At 42.6% G+C, this 15,406-nt stretch overlaps 1 protein-coding gene across 3 annotated transcripts; it reads left to right on the top strand.

Annotated features, from left to right (window-relative positions):
- Window positions 1-780: 780 nt before the first annotated feature.
- Window positions 781-14,850, top strand: SLC25A29 (solute carrier family 25 member 29). 3 transcript variants are annotated; one of them, XM_050954226.1, is made up of 5 exons: window positions 781-1,034; window positions 1,409-1,483; window positions 6,612-6,655; window positions 11,710-11,793; window positions 12,793-14,850. In XM_050954226.1, exons 1-5 carry the CDS (start codon window positions 1,001-1,003, stop codon window positions 13,534-13,536), a joined length of 981 nt encoding a protein of 326 aa, XP_050810183.1. In that variant the 5' UTR covers window positions 781-1,000; the 3' UTR covers window positions 13,537-14,850. The 3 variants fall into 3 exon arrangements, with proteins under 3 accessions (XP_050810183.1, XP_050810184.1, XP_050810185.1); XM_050954227.1 differs by lacking the exon at window positions 1,409-1,483; XM_050954228.1 differs by lacking the exons at window positions 781-1,034; window positions 1,409-1,483; window positions 6,612-6,655 and adding an exon at window positions 8,544-8,787.
- The last annotated feature ends 556 nt before the right edge of the window (window positions 14,851-15,406 follow it).

The raw sequence follows: 15,406 nt of genomic DNA, 5'->3' as shown, positions 1-15,406 counted from the left end.
TCCTTATAATAATCTATCATTGATTCTCTGGAACCATTAATTCTGCATTAGGCCTGGTCTACAGCATTTTTTGGCTGGGGGTGTTATTGTATACAAATCCAGTTAAATTGGTACAGCTCTAGTCTAGTGCAGACATGGAGCATGCGATACTGGGATAACAGCATCCCCGCTAGGGGGCCGTACGGCTTTAGCTGTATCAGTTCCTAAACCGATATAAGAGATTTTTAAAAAGCGTGAACCAATACCAGCCCGTAGGCTGTCTAATACCCCCCTCCGTCTGAATCTGTTCCCAATTCGGAGCGGTCATCGGCACAGTGCGTAGGGCCTCAGAACCGCTGCTTCAGCCGACTCAGGAGCAGGCGGGGTGAAGGTGGAGCAGTGGCTGCATTATTGCGAGAACTACTAGGCTGAAAAAGCCCTTTGTCAGCCCGCCCTGCATCTGACGGGGCCGGGTCCCGGCTGGCATCTTGCACGGCAGCGATAGGCTCTGCCCCAGGGCGGAACGCCGGGCCCCTGCCCAGAGAGGCGAGAGCACAAAGCATCCACCAGCCTCGCGGGTTCTTTGTCTCCGTGATTTCCACCCTCCTCCCCAAGCGCTTCAGCCACCCCCGAGGAGTCGCCAATCGGCAGCCAGGCGGAGGGCTCAGCCGGAGGGGTGTTGTCTCGCTCCGCTGCCGCTGATTGGAGGATTCCCCTTCCCCATAAGGCACCGTCTCCCCCCGGCTTCGCAGCAGCGGCGTCAGAAATAGAAAGGGCGAGAGCCGAGCAGGTTGTGCTGGGCTGGAACGTGCGCCGGGCGCCCCTGCCATCACTACCCGGGGGAGGCCTCGCGAGTCCCTGATCTCGACCGATCCCGAGCCGCCGACCCCCGCATCCAGCCCCTGCAATCCCGGGAGGCCCGAGGAAGCCGCCGGAGCAGCAGCCGTGGTGCCCCAGTGCAGCGAGGGGGGAGCGGCAGCAGCACGCACCGGGCCTGCAGCAAGGGGCCGCGGAGAGCAGGATGGCGCTGGATTTCCTAGCGGGATGCGTTGGCGGTAAGAGAAGAGCGAGGCTCCCCCGGTGCTGGGGCTCCGCGCGAGCGGCGCCGGTGGACGGGCGCGTGCCTGGGGATTGCTGCAGTGATCCGGCTACATAAGCGGCTGCCAGCAGCGAGGGGCGGGAGCTGAGCCGGGCGCACAGCGAAGGGACCGTGCGCTGGGGCAGCGTGTCCGGCCCCGGGGCGCAGAGCAGGGGCCGCTTGGGAGGCGCACTGACGTGGGGGATGGATCGGCTGGGGTCTGGGGAGGAGGATTCCGAGCGCTGGCGGGTCCTTCCCCCGCCCTGCGGGCTGCTGGCGTGGCAGCTTCGCTCTGCCAGCGTCGGGAGCTTGACGCCTCCGCTCGCTCTGAATGGCTCCGGCTCTTTGTAGGGGCCGGGCTGGGCCCATTGTCTCTGCCCGCGGTTGGAGGCTGGAGCGTGCGCGGAGCTGGTGCAGGAGCAGGAGGTGAGTCAGCGCCCAGGAGTCGGGTTTCTTCGCGGAAACGCGAGTTCTGCTCCGTCCAGAGCCGCCAAGAGCAAAGGGGGGAGCTTGAACAATGAGCCGCACCTCTGTTCTCACCCCCCTCCACACTGCTCCCCAACCCGGTCACCTCTTCTGGCGCACGGCCTGCGCCCTCTCAGCTCCATCTCCCCCCAGAACAGCCACCACTTCCGCCCTCCCTCCCAGCCAGCTCACAACGTGCAAACCCCGAGGCTGAATCTGCCCCTGCTCGGAGCTTACTGTTCCTTGTGCCCATACGCACCCTGTGTAGGTCTTACACTAACTTCCATTGCCTGCCCACACGTACAAAGCACACAAAGGGAACTCTCATTCCTGCTAATCACATTGATGGGAAACGTGCCTAGATGCGGCATTAGCTGCTTTCTTTTTAAGCTTAAGTACTTGCCCTAGCAGCGGATGTCAGGGCAGGTGGGAAGGCCCTGCAAGGGTAGGATATGGCATCCGCTTGGCAATCTGTACCTGTGTTTCTTCTGCAATTGTGCACAGCCCCTAACTTCTGTGTAGGGAGTTGCTTGCCTGCCTCTGGCTATAGCTGTGAACTCCAGAGAGCGAGAGATCTTATCTCTGTTAGAAAGAATAGAGGCTTTTTCCATTAAAAAGTCAGGGATTAAGGATCAGTGAGAATAAAGGATCATCTGAATAAAACAATGCAAGTGTAACCTTTAGCTTTCTCCCTTGGAAGAGGTGTTAAATGTTTAGCTAACTGATGGCAATAAAACCTTTCTCATAGAAGAGGGTGGGGGGGAGGAACACTATTGGAATCCAGTGCTCTGTAAATGAAGTATATAGTCATCAGGGTGGATTTGATTTAAATCACTAGTCAGGAAGACTCTGTAGAAATCCATGATTACATCAAGTGCATTCTTGTTGGTTGTTATAACCTTTAATACATATTCTTCACAACTCAGAGATTAGATGAGACCCAGTTTGGGTCTCATCTAATCTCTGAGTTGTGAAGAATATGGCAGCGATTGATCCCCAGTGGGGATTGATTTATCACGTCTAGACCTGATAAATCGAGACACACCCCTGCCCCCAGCCCTCTCCCATTGACTCTTGTACTCCAGTGCCATGAGAGGCGCAGGCAGAGTCGATGCAGTGAAGACACGACGGTAAGTCTTATCTAAATAAGTCGACTTCAGCTACGTTATTCATGTAGCTGAAATTGCGTAACTTGGATCGGTCCCTCCCCCACCAGGGCTCAGAAAGATCTCAAGACGTGTGGAATATGCTGCTCAAATAGTTTCACTGTTGTTTCTACTGCCCAGCCCTCTCTTTTCACATTTAACTCCAGACGACTTCTCCTTGTCCAGATCTATTCTGCCCCCAACAATCTTCTATTCATTGAACTTTCTGAAAATTTGCACTTTTAGAGAGAGGTAAGGGATTGACTCTGTACACAAATTTGCAGAGGTCTGTTTCTCACCTCTGTATATTTATTTATTTTATTTAAAAACATTTTTGCTGTTAACAAGCATGGTATCTCTGGAGACAAATCCACAGTTTGAGAACTGCAAAACTAAGCATCTCTGATGGTATCTTCTAGACTTAGCACTGAGTCCCATTGGGTAGATAGGTTATTTAGGTTAATCTTTCTATACAGAAGCCCCTGGAACCCCATAAGATTGGGGTCCTTGATCTATGAACTATTGGAACTCACTTAAACTTTTTTTAAACATTACATGATATATTGTCTTACACTTTAGAATTTATAATCTGTATTCCACGATGAGATATCTTTGAGCTATAATGATCTTTAGGTAGGTTTTTTAAAAAAATCCAATTTAAATTAAAAAATCATTTTTTGTGTGGTTTTTTTTTTAAATCATTGATTTTTGTTCACCCTGATAGTCGTGCTGTAGGGGATGTGCTAGGTATTTAACACCATGCCTTCTGATTTATACATCAGAATTTCATAGAGGATTTAAATACATTAACTCCTCACCTAACGTTGTAGTTATGTTCCTGAAAAGTGTGACTTTCAGTAAAATGATGTTAAGCAAATCCAATTTTCCCATAAGAATTAATGTAAATGAGGGGGTTAGGTTCCAGGGAAGTGTGTGTGTATATATATATGTATTATTATATAGTCATCAGGCTGGATTTGATACATACACAGAGTATAAGCTTTAAACAAACAGTTTAATACTAGTACACTAGTGAAGCTTGGTTGAGGTGTAGGAGTCAGAGGGTGAGAGAGTTCCGAGGGAATGCCTTACTGCTAAATGATGAACTAGCAATTGGCTGAGCCCTCAAGGGTTAACATTCTCCCTGTACAAGGCAGCAGGAATGGAGGGAGGGGAGACAGCATCACAGACAGACACACACACTGTGTGTGTGTGTTGTGCATTTCCCCTTTAAGTAGCTGACCCTACTCTTAAGTACACTGCCTTGTTAATTAGATCAGCTTGCTGAGACTGCAGCTGCTGCCAGCAAGCTCCCTCTGTCCTGAGCCCAGTCTTTTGTCATCCCATCTTCCATAGAGCAGGGGGGAGTATGTGGGGACACCCTGACAGCCCCCCTTTTCTTCCCCCCACACACAGCAAGCAGAAGTCTCTGGGAGCAGCTCCAAGGCAGAGGGCAGAAGCAGCATGTGGCAGTGGGGGGAGGGACAGCTGAACTGGTGGCAATTGCTAGCCTGCTGGGCAGCTGCTGCACAGGGAACTTAGGGGGGCTGCCGGTCCACCCTGGTTCCAAGCCCCCACCAGCTAGCTGCCACAAGCTGTTCTTCCTGCAAGCAAGAAGCTGCCAAACAACATTAGAAGGAAGCACTCCACAACTTTAAACGAACATGTTCCCTAACTGATCATCAATGAAACAATGTTAGCCAGGATGACTTTAAGTGAGGAGTTACTGTACTTAGGGTTAGATTCACAAAAGGACTTAAACACCGAACTCACAATAATGCCCCAGTGGGATTCACAAAATGCCTGCTTAGCTGCCCCCTAACCCTGTAAGTGCCTGCAGTTGCTCAGCACCTAACTTTTTGCAGTAAAAGTTCTCTAGGTGCCTATATTTTTTGCCTTTGCTTGCTGCACCAGGGCACCTGGACACCTAAGCCCCAGTGAAATGCTATGATTAGCAGCAGATAGGTGTTCCTATCCTAAATTGCCACTGGCCTAATCTGGTAAAGCATGCCCAGACCTTGTCTACCAGGTCAGGCCCCTATAGGGAAGCTTACACAAAACAGCAGGGGAGGAAGAGAACATTGACAACCCTCCCACACACATTCTGTTTTTAGGCCAGTGGTTAGGGTACTCACCTGGGCTGAAGACCCTTGGTTCAAGTCCCCCTTCACATAGGGAAAAGTATTTCAACAGGGATCTGCCCTCCTGTCAGGTGAGTGTCCTAGTCAGTGAGCTGGGGTATATTCTGATGTGGCCTTCCTCCATCTCTTCTGCTGAAGCTTTTCCCCTGTAGATAACTACTGAAAGAATCATTGATGCTTGGGACTGGATGGTGGGTCTCAACTCCCAGGCCAGTTCTGTATCCACTAGGCTAGAGTCATATTTTCTGATTCTCACCCAGTGATTATCTTGTTATTTATCCACAGTGGAATATCTTAGCACAGGCAATCTAGAGGGAACACTCAGCTGAGAAGTGACAGATCTCTCAATTCTCTTTTTTCCCCACCCTCCCTCAGATGGAAGGGGACTTGAACCAGGGGTCTCCCACACCCCAGGTGAGAACTTTTAGCTCAGTGGCTAAGGTAATGAGGGAAGTTCTCTCTCCTTGCTTCTTACTAAAACAGGCTAGGCATGTAACACCAAAAGAGAGCATGCAGTTGAGAATCCCAGACAAAGGGAGGTGCCTTGTTGCAGCTTAGAGTTGGACCCTTATCTCCAAGAAAGGGGCAGAGCTTATTACAGGGAGCTTCAGCTTGGCCCTTAGCAGGTTAAGTGAGGACCTACCTAGTATACTGGCTTTTTTGTGACTCCTAGTCTTAGGCACCAGTCTCTCTCCATTCATTGTATAAGAAGCCTAGGTGCCAAGATCAAGCTTTGTGAATCTCAGTGACTTGTTAAGCATGGGAACACCCACTGTCACCATGCTCACATTCCTTTATGAATCTGGCCTTAGTAACTGAGGCCAGGTCTCCACTCAGAAGTTAAGCTTATCCATATAGATGAGGCTAGGTCAATGGAAGAATTCTTCTGTCAACCTAGCTAAGGCTTCTCAGGGAGATGGATTAACTACACTGAAGGGAGAACACTTCCCATTACTGCAGTGAGTGTCTACACTGAAGGGCTACAGTGGCACAGCTGCTCTGCAGTAGCATATCACATGTAGGCAAGCCCTTAGTGTATTTAAACAATGTCTAATGGTAAATGGATGACTAAGGGTAAAGCCACCAATCATCATCAAAGAACTGTTGTCACTGAGTTGTTTTTTTTTTTTAATATTTCATTACCCGAAGACTTTCTTTACAGGCTTCAGAATAGTAGGCAAAGAACCTTATCCCTGGTCCTAACCACGCTGTGAGATGATCTCCTCCCTCCATTCAGTTAAGACTCAAGCAAATTTTATCAGGTGTTGCTGTGTTTGGACACTGCTTTCCACCACATCTGGAAAGATTGTCTGCCTATTCTTACAAGAAACCTGTTTGTCTCAGTTTTGCTTCTATCCGGTAAAGATCATAAATACCTGACAGTCATTTCCACTTCAAGGAAATCTGTCACTTCTACATGGACATGCCTGTGGTACCACAATATTTGCCTGCTGGGGATGACTATGTCCATAGACTTTAAGGCCAGAAGGGATCATTAGATAATATAGCCTGAGTGTCTGAATAACACCACAGAATTTCACCCTTTCTTTAGCCCAGTGACTTGTTTGACTAAAGCATATTTTCCAGAAAGCTATCTAGTCTTAATTTGAAAGCATCAAGAGATAAGAAAATCCACTGCTTCCCCTGGTAATTTGTTCCATATGTGGCCTGCCTGTAACACAGTATACCTGAAGTTACACTTACAGTTACCAGCTCATTCTAGGACTACTGTAGTGTTGGATTGCTGTAAGGGAAAAAATACTAGATCGTACAAACATAAAACTGCCATTTATCTTGTTGCAGGTGCTGCTGGCGTGCTAGTAGGACATCCATTTGACACTGTTAAGGTGGGTTGATTTTTGAACAGGTTTAACTTCCACACTCTAGGCAGAAAGTAGTGCAAAAGTATTTACAAGGGGAAAAAATATAAACACTGGCATTTCAGAAGCTTAAGCCTGATGGTCCAAACTTGAAGCAATCCTTTTCAAGTATTCTTCTAGACTTGCTGAAGCCCCAGATCTTTAAAAGCAAATGAAAACCATTTGAATGTAAGATTGAAACCAGTAACAGGACAGAGTTTCAGGCTTGCTTCCCTGCAGCTGTTTATCACTGACCTCTAAAACTGCCTGTTCCCTCTCTTGTAATTTAATCTTATCTTGTTATGGGCTGGAATTTTTCCTTTTTCTTTAAAAAAGCTTTCCTATTCACTTTGAAAGCATTGTTTGTTATATTGGCCAATAGTTAGATCATTAGTGAACAAAAGCAATGAACTGCACTGCATGAAGCAGCAGTTTCACAATTTGACACACTGTTTCGGACTTTTCTTTTTCCTCTTCAAGGAATCTTTTTACCTTTCCTAGCCAGAATTGTTTTTTCCTTTTGAGACACTACTGACTATCAGCTGTATGTATTCTGTGTGGATAGACCGAGATTTAGGAGTCAAGTAGCTAGAAATAGAAGGCATATGAAATAAAGGGTAGTATTTTCAGAATTGGCTGTGTCTCTTGGAAAGTCAATGAGGCTTAGGCTCCTAAGTGTCTTAAGTCACTTTTCAAAATGGGATATAGGCACTGAGAGTTTTACTCTGTCTAGGCACCTGTAAAGGCAGAATATAGAAGATGTCAAGTACAGCATATTAATTTAGTACTGGGTACATTTTCTCCTCTACAGCGCATGCCATCTCGCATTATGCTGATTAAGTTCAGCACAACACTGGATATCTAAATGCAATAAATAAGGAAAATATCTGAAGGCTATTAAGGGTGTGCATTGCCCTATTACATATTGTAGCCACATGGTTTATTATTGAAAAGACTCTCATATCTACTGGGTATTAAGTTCCTATCAGTCCAATTCAAATTCTTCACACTTCAGTATATATTAACCTTCGCTGTTAAACAGTTCAGCGGAATTTCACTATATGCATTCTCATTGATTGTATTACTTGAATTTGCAACTATTTTTAGAGTTAGTGCAGAAGGAAAGTACTAGGGCCTCACATCTACAAAGATTTAATCACATGCTTAAATTTATGGCTTGTCTAGTTTCATTGACTTAAGGTGGAACAACTAAAACGCATGCTTAACTTCAGGTTTTGGGAGATGTTTAAGTCAGTGGAACTACTGAGAGGATATAAAAATTAAGCAAGTGCTTAAGTCTGAAGGATTGATGCTCTAGTGTTAAATGTTCTAATAGTTTGTAATTTTTTTAAAACTAAGCATTTATTTAATGCACAGTGACAGCTGGATTGGCCGTAGACTAACTGTTATGACAGTTCAATGGAGTATTTGTTTTAATAGTTGTTGCTTTATTAAATCCAGGGTAACTTATTTTTGTACTGGTAGAAGGAAATAGCCTTTCCTACCTTTTCCATTCTGGAGAATACAGTTCTAACCAGTATTTGTATAATCACTATTAAAGTGTGGGGAAAACTAAGAGTTTTTAACCAGTCTTTAAAAGGAGAGATCCATTTACAAAATGCAGTCTCTTGTGCATTCTGTTAAGATTAACTCTACAGGACTGATGAGGATTAGATGGCTAATTGGACTGTGGTGTTTTTTTTTGTTTTGTTTTTTAAACTATACTAAAGTGTTAATACAGTAATTTAAAAATGAGGAAGCTGCATCAATAGAGCCAGAATTCTGCTTCCTCAACTTTTAAACCTTTTTGCCAGCAATCATACTTCATAAGGGCAAAAACATGGGGGAGAGGGAAGGTGGGATTTTGGGGTGGGGGGGAATGGTGGAAACACATAGGATAAATACATTCTAAAATCATGCTAAAACAAATCAAACAGATTTTGAGTCTAATCTCAAAAGTGGCAAACTCTTTCTTTCCCTGATTTGTTGATGTAATGTGTAAAATTGCTTTGTTGCTTTTAACTGCCTTTACTTTCTGAGCTAGGGGCTGTCTTCATTAACAGCAAAAGTGTTACTTTGTTGTAGATGACAGATAAGCCTCATCACTGGAGAGTTACCTAGTAAGTATAGACCAGGTGAACACTTCTGTTTCTCTCAGTCTTAATTTATTCCAAAATGTATGATTAGTTCAAACAGACAACCTTATGTAGCTTCCCCCCTGCCCTTTTTAGTTTTAAACTGTGTCCCATTACTAGTGTTCTGAATTGGAGGGAGTGGGGTATGAGAATCCTTTTTTTGTTTTTGTTTTTCTTAAATGGGAACATTTTTAAGCCTATAGATTTTCTTCTGAAACTCTTACTAGTGTGCATTTCTCACCATGTGCTTAAGGTTGTGCACAAAGTGGTTGTGAAACTGGATCTTGGGCACACTTTTTTTCCCCTGATTGATCTGTCTCATCCACTTCTTAAATTTGGAGGGCATATGTTTAGTTTAGTCATATCTAAAATGCACCAAACTTGTGCACACTTAATACTTGCTTTTTTTTCCTGCTCGCTCTTTGATATCTTAAAACAAATTTTCAGTAATTGTAAAGTGAAGTTGGGTCTGCCTATTTAAATCACCATGAATTGTCAGATGCAGGAAGGAGGAATATAAGAATTTATCAGCAGATTAATGATATTCTGTAATTTTGTAATAAAACTGACCTCTGTGCAGACTCTCTCATAAGCCAAATTGCATAGCATAAAAGCATCAAACTTTATTTTCTGCTCAAAATATTAAAATGGGGCAGTGAGCCGTGGATAAATTGCATTTATGAAACATTTACCTCCACTGTGCCAGTTAACACATCCTGTTCTGACATTAACAATTGAAGTGTCTTCAAACAGCTGCCATTTAAAAAAACAAAATCCTTCCCATCATATCTAGATTTGCTGTTTTTATGCCCAATTATACTGGCCTAAAGTTTGAGAGGTAGTATTCAGTCCTGTCCAAGTGATAGGTTCAAGGTCCAATATTTCCGTTAGGGCTAGAAACTGAAGCTTTATACCAAGGGTTCCAGTCTGGATACAGAGCACACTTCTGGTAGCTTTTATTTGAAAACACTTAAGTATAGAAGAGTTATTGGGCAATGAAAGGTCTTAAACTTAAATTATTTCCTTCACTTCCAAGGCCTATACAGTTGGGACTCATTGTAAACAAGGCTACTTGGCTTTACAGCCAGGGGATATGAAAAATAGTACCAATAAAATTAAACTGATTGCTCTTTTATTCATGGTCGTGTAGTATAAAATTTATTGGCATTGCTCGGCATGAGCTTCATAGCTCACTTAACGGCTCTGCTACTTGTAACAAATCCCAAATTCAGGCTGATAAATCCTTCACACCCCACTATCACACACTCAGTAATCTGTAGGAAATTAAGAGGCTACAATCTCTTTAAATCACATTGTAAACTTAGTTCAGTGTGGTTTGCAACTTTATCTCACTCTGTACTGCAATATCCCTGGAGTGAGTTGTCTTGCCGTAAGGCAGGCTAAAAAAGGTACTCTTGTGCCTACATAGTTCAAACCATCTTTTGCTTTTAAAAAGTGACCCTGGACATTTAGTTTGCGTATTACATGGTCTAGTTCTTTGAGGAAAATACTAATGATATTTAAACTTTGAAAGTAAATTTTACTGTCTCTTTAAAAGTGAAAACTAAATATGAAACTTGAACAAAAACCAAACTATTAGCCAAAATCCTTTCCAGACCCACACATTGCCTTCACTGTCATAGATATTCTGCTGTTGCTGTATGCATGGGTCTTCCATTGACACCAGTGGGCGCTTTAAGCAGATAGGGAGAACAGTTACTGGGGTCAAGAATCCAACATCCAAACTGGAGAACTAGAGTATCTAGAATTAAAACTTCTTTTAAAAAGCATGTTTTGCTTTGAAATTGCAGCACATTGGATGGCTAATAGGTATCCCCTCCCAAAAATGCTCACAACCCTGCACTCTGATAAACAAAGTTCTGGCTTTATCATTCTAGCCAGAATCAATGTTAGTTACTGGAATATGGTTTTCACACATGCGTATCTGAGTTTAAAAACATTTTTAAAGTGCAGGAGACAAATGCGGGAGTGGTGGTGTCAAACTGAAGTCTTAAAAGAGTGGCCTATAAATACATGAGAATATGGGGCCTTCATCTCACACCCTATCTCATCTCACTCCACGCACTGTTACGGTGGCATCTTTCTGACCAAAAATACACTGTTTCAGTCTAGAAAAACTATGGGTGAAGTGCATGTTACATAGGGAGTATATATAAATCAGAATAAATAAAGATCACTTAGAGCACTGTAGCTTAGAAATATGCTTTATAAAGCTTATCAAACACTTAAGTTAGCATTCTGCCTTTAAATCCTGGGCCTGCTTGCATTTGATTGATTTAGGGTGCCCAATTTGAGACACCTTAGCAGTACCTGATTTTTCAGAAAGTGCTGAGCACCTGTGAGAAAAATCAGACCTCATTAAGGTGTCTTAAGTTGGGCATCCACAAACACTAGTCATTTGTTTTGAAAATCTTGGTCCAGACATTCTAAAATTGTTCATTTGAGGACTGATAGTATGTCACTGGCCACACTTCATGCTTAGTTTGTAGATCAATTATAAAAATTCTCCATTACATCCCAAAGCATTGACAAATACCATTAACATCTAGGTTAAGAAAGCTTTGGTTTTTAGCATGGGTCAAACCTATAGCCGCTTTTCACCCTATTGCACTTTCAAAATGGCTAAATATTTCCCATTTTTTATAAAAAGGACTTAGTTTAATAAATGCTTCCCCCTCAGGTTTTATCATCATCTCAAAAGCAATCAATTCTGAACATTTTTTTAAAATGATTTTGCATTGCCATTTATGGCATTCTTGTATCTTTACTGTGTGCTTTGTGTAGACACTACTATAATATACCTCCATATATAGGTACCAAGCAGTAGTGTACCAGTTACATCAATATTGCCATACAAATAACTTCTTCTCACTAAACTTCTTGTAGGTGCGCCTTCAAGTACAAAGTGTAGAGAAACCTCTCTACCGTGGGACCTACCATTGCTTTCAATCTATCATAAAGCATGAATCAGTAAGTTGCCAATTGCTGTTTTATACAAGGATAAATATATGTATTTAATGTGATTAGAAAAACTATGAAATGGTAGCGTTTTACGTTGATCTTAATTGAGCTCCAGATGAAATGTGGGAGTTTCACCATCAGGACAGGTTTCTTATCTCTGGATCTTCCAAACAGTTAAGAATTTGCATCAAAACTTTTGAAGCCTGGTTGTCAAAGCACTTGAATGACCTGTAATCAAGATGTCAAATGCATGAACAGGATCCAATGGTTGGAAATTGAAGTCAACAAAGTAAACACTTTGGAAATAAGATGCAATTTTTAAGAAAGGGAATTAACAATTGAACATCTTAAATCCCTGTGGAGGGTTTATCACTTGGAGCAGTGGTCCCCAAACTGTAAGGCATGGGCCCCCTAGGCGGGTATGGAGAAACATTCAACGAGACATGCAGTGGGCCCTGGGCCAGTCCCCAGTGTGGTGGGGAGGGAGCACCACAGCTCTGCTCTGCCCCCAGATGTAGCTGCTCTGCTGAGCCAGCTGCAGTAAAGGAGGGGGTCCAGACAGATTCAATTACGGGGGAGGGCATGACAGGAAAAGTTTGGGCACCACTGGCTCAAAGTCTTTAAACAAAGACTGGATGTCTTCTGAAAGATGCTCTAATTCAACAGCAAGTTATTGTGCTGGATACAGAAATAGCTGAGTGAATTTTGTGGTATGTATAATACAGGAAACCTGACTAGATGATCATAATTGTCCATGCGACCATTAAGTAGCTATGAGAACTTTTAACTGGCAATGTTCTTATGCTGAAAGATGCTTTTTGGAGTTCTAGCTTGATCAAATTACTGCTTAATGCAGACAGACAATGTTGTACTTTGTAGGGAATCTGTCTGCCACCAGCCACGTTGTTGAGAAGATAGAGCTGAAGAGAAGCTTATTTTCTATGCAGTGTTAGGAAATCATTAACACTATTCTTAAATAGTATTTTTTGTTTTTAATTTATTTTCTAGGCATTTGGACTTTATAAAGGTATTGGGTCACCAATGATGGGACTTACCTTCATTAACGCACTTGTGTTTGGTGTTCAGGGAAACACAATTCGTGCTCTCGGAAAAGACACTCCTCTAAACCAGTTTCTTGCAGGTTCGGCAGCAGGAGCCATTCAGTGTGTGATCTGCTGCCCTATGGAGTTAGCTAAGACAAGAATGCAGCTTCAGGGAACAGGTGAATACAATCTAAAGTCAAAGAATTACAAGAATTCTCTAGATTGCTTGCTTAAAATCTACCACAAGGAAGGTTTGAGAGGCATCAACAGGGGCATGGTTTCCACATTCCTAAGAGAGACACCAAGCTTTGGGTTTTACTTCCTGACGTATGACTCTTTGACCAGATACCTAGGCTGTGAAGTGGAGGACAGTTACATCATCCCCAAATTGCTGTTGGCTGGAGGCATGTCAGGAATTGTATCCTGGCTGTCTACCTATCCTGTGGATGTGATCAAGTCCCGGCTTCAGGCAGATGGAGTCAGAGGAGTTGTTCAATACAATGGAATTCTGGACTGTGTTAGAAAAAGTTACCGTGAGGAAGGTTGGAGGGTGTTTACAAGGGGTCTTACTTCTACACTCCTCCGAGCTTTCCCTGTCAATGCGGCTACTTTTGCCACTGTCACAGTGTTTCTTATGTATATGAGGTCAGAAAAGAATCTACGTGAATGTGAGGCAGGTCCAGCCATCCAGCAACCTTCAAGCTTGTGAATTCATTGTTCAGCGATCTAACACAACTGTTACATGTTTATTCTCTGGAGTTCTTGTTACAGGGCTTACTTTTGTAACAATTTTACCTATAGAAATTGTGTAAATAAATTCTATCTGTATAAAGGCTGTTACTTAGGATTTCATCTCATCACTTCTGTAAGCAGCTTATTGCCTTTTTAATCAATGTGTTAATCCACACAATGTAGGGATCTGACTTTAGAAACGTACTGTACAGACACTGCTGCTCCATTGCTGCATATGGTCTGGAGAACCTTGTAGTACCAGAAACCAGGTTTTCTTCCAATCATGTTTTGAGTGACCAAGTGGATCATATTGTTTTGAATACAAAAAAATGCTCTTTTGTATTTGACTGGGACACCTGTAGCCTTCATAGAAGTCATGGTTTACTATGCTGGAGATGTTACTGGGAACTCTTAAACGTTTAAGACATGGAGTAGCCTTCAGCTAGCCACATCTTTCTCCTTGGTTTTTGTAAGTTTGAGTTTAGTTATTTAAGTAACTTCTCTCACTTCCTTCTATACACAGATGTATTTCTTCTTTCATTGTGCTTAAAAGGAGCATTTGAACCCCACCTACATTTGTTTCTTTAAATTGCAGAGTTAAAGAGACTCAAGGCAAGTGAGGTTGATGGAATGATTTGCTTTTACTTTCAACTTTATTCATTTTGTGTGTGTGCATGGAATGTGTTAACTAGCTTTAGTGCAAGCAGCTTTTGCTCTTCTGGAGAGGTTTATGTAACTACATGTCACTGCTCACCATTCTCCAAACAGGCAATATGGCAGTCAGTGATGTGTAATACAAAGTCCTTTCTTTGTTACTGCTCAAATTGTTAAACTGTTGGGTCATCACTGCTATACATTTTTTTTTGTATAATGGTGAAAATATACAGGCATAGAGGGGGAAGTTCCATAGCCAGTGTGGAGTAATGGATAGGAGTGTAGTGCTGAAATGCCTAAGGGGAATATTGGTGGTATTAAGTTCTTATATTACACTGTCCTGACTTTTTGTATTTGGTTACAGTACATTGGGATAAAATCATGCTGAAAAGAGTTCTGGAGAACCTTTTGTAACATTCTCCAACTGTTATATTTATAGCAGTATTCCCAAAAGGGATTACTTCAGTGGCTTTGAACAAAATTATTTAATTTTTGGATAAGACCCACGATTGCTTGGGACAAACAGATGGAGGGGAAGGGGAAGCATGTTAAAAGCATCGAGCTTGCTCAGTGAGAGAGTGGATGTTGAACATGTTACACTTCTTCTTGGGACAGGTGCAATATGTGTTTACACTTTGTTTAAAAAAAACTTTCCATTCATAGCATTTTGTACTGGAACGAAATATGCTGGAGAAACCTGTAAAACTGGTATGTCTCTTTATACCTTGAAGGTATGTTGGAAATTTTGGTGCCTACTTGCACTGAGATTCAAACTGAATGTGAAACATGTCTGCTAAGCTGTATATGCACAACAATTCAGAGCAAAGACAATTATACCTTTTGTACAGTATTTACTGTAATATAAACTTAAATAGTTTTTAAAAACTATTTGACTTCAGTCCTCTGTTCTTTTCTATAAATAGAAGTGACCCTTTAAGACTTCTGTATTTAAACTTGTCTAATATACCTAGCTTCCAAAGGGATTGAACTGTGCACTTTTTTTTTTTGCCTGAAGGAATTTATGTTCTACACGTATTACCTGGTAGCCCATTGCCATAGCTTTTGCAGTTTTCACCATGAGTGTAAAAGCTGAGCTAAACTGATCTCTTTAAAACAACAACGCTGTAAGGTATGTTTCAAGCTGCTTACTAATAATGCTTTTTCTTTCTTTATGGCCAGAAGAATAGGGTGAC

The sequence above is a fragment of the Gopherus flavomarginatus genome, chromosome 5 (assembly GCF_025201925.1).
Source record: "Gopherus flavomarginatus isolate rGopFla2 chromosome 5, rGopFla2.mat.asm, whole genome shotgun sequence".
NCBI lineage: Eukaryota > Metazoa > Chordata > Testudines > Testudinidae > Gopherus > Gopherus flavomarginatus.
Note: the sequence above shows the minus strand (reverse complement) of the source record. Positions and strands in the feature narration are given on the sequence as shown.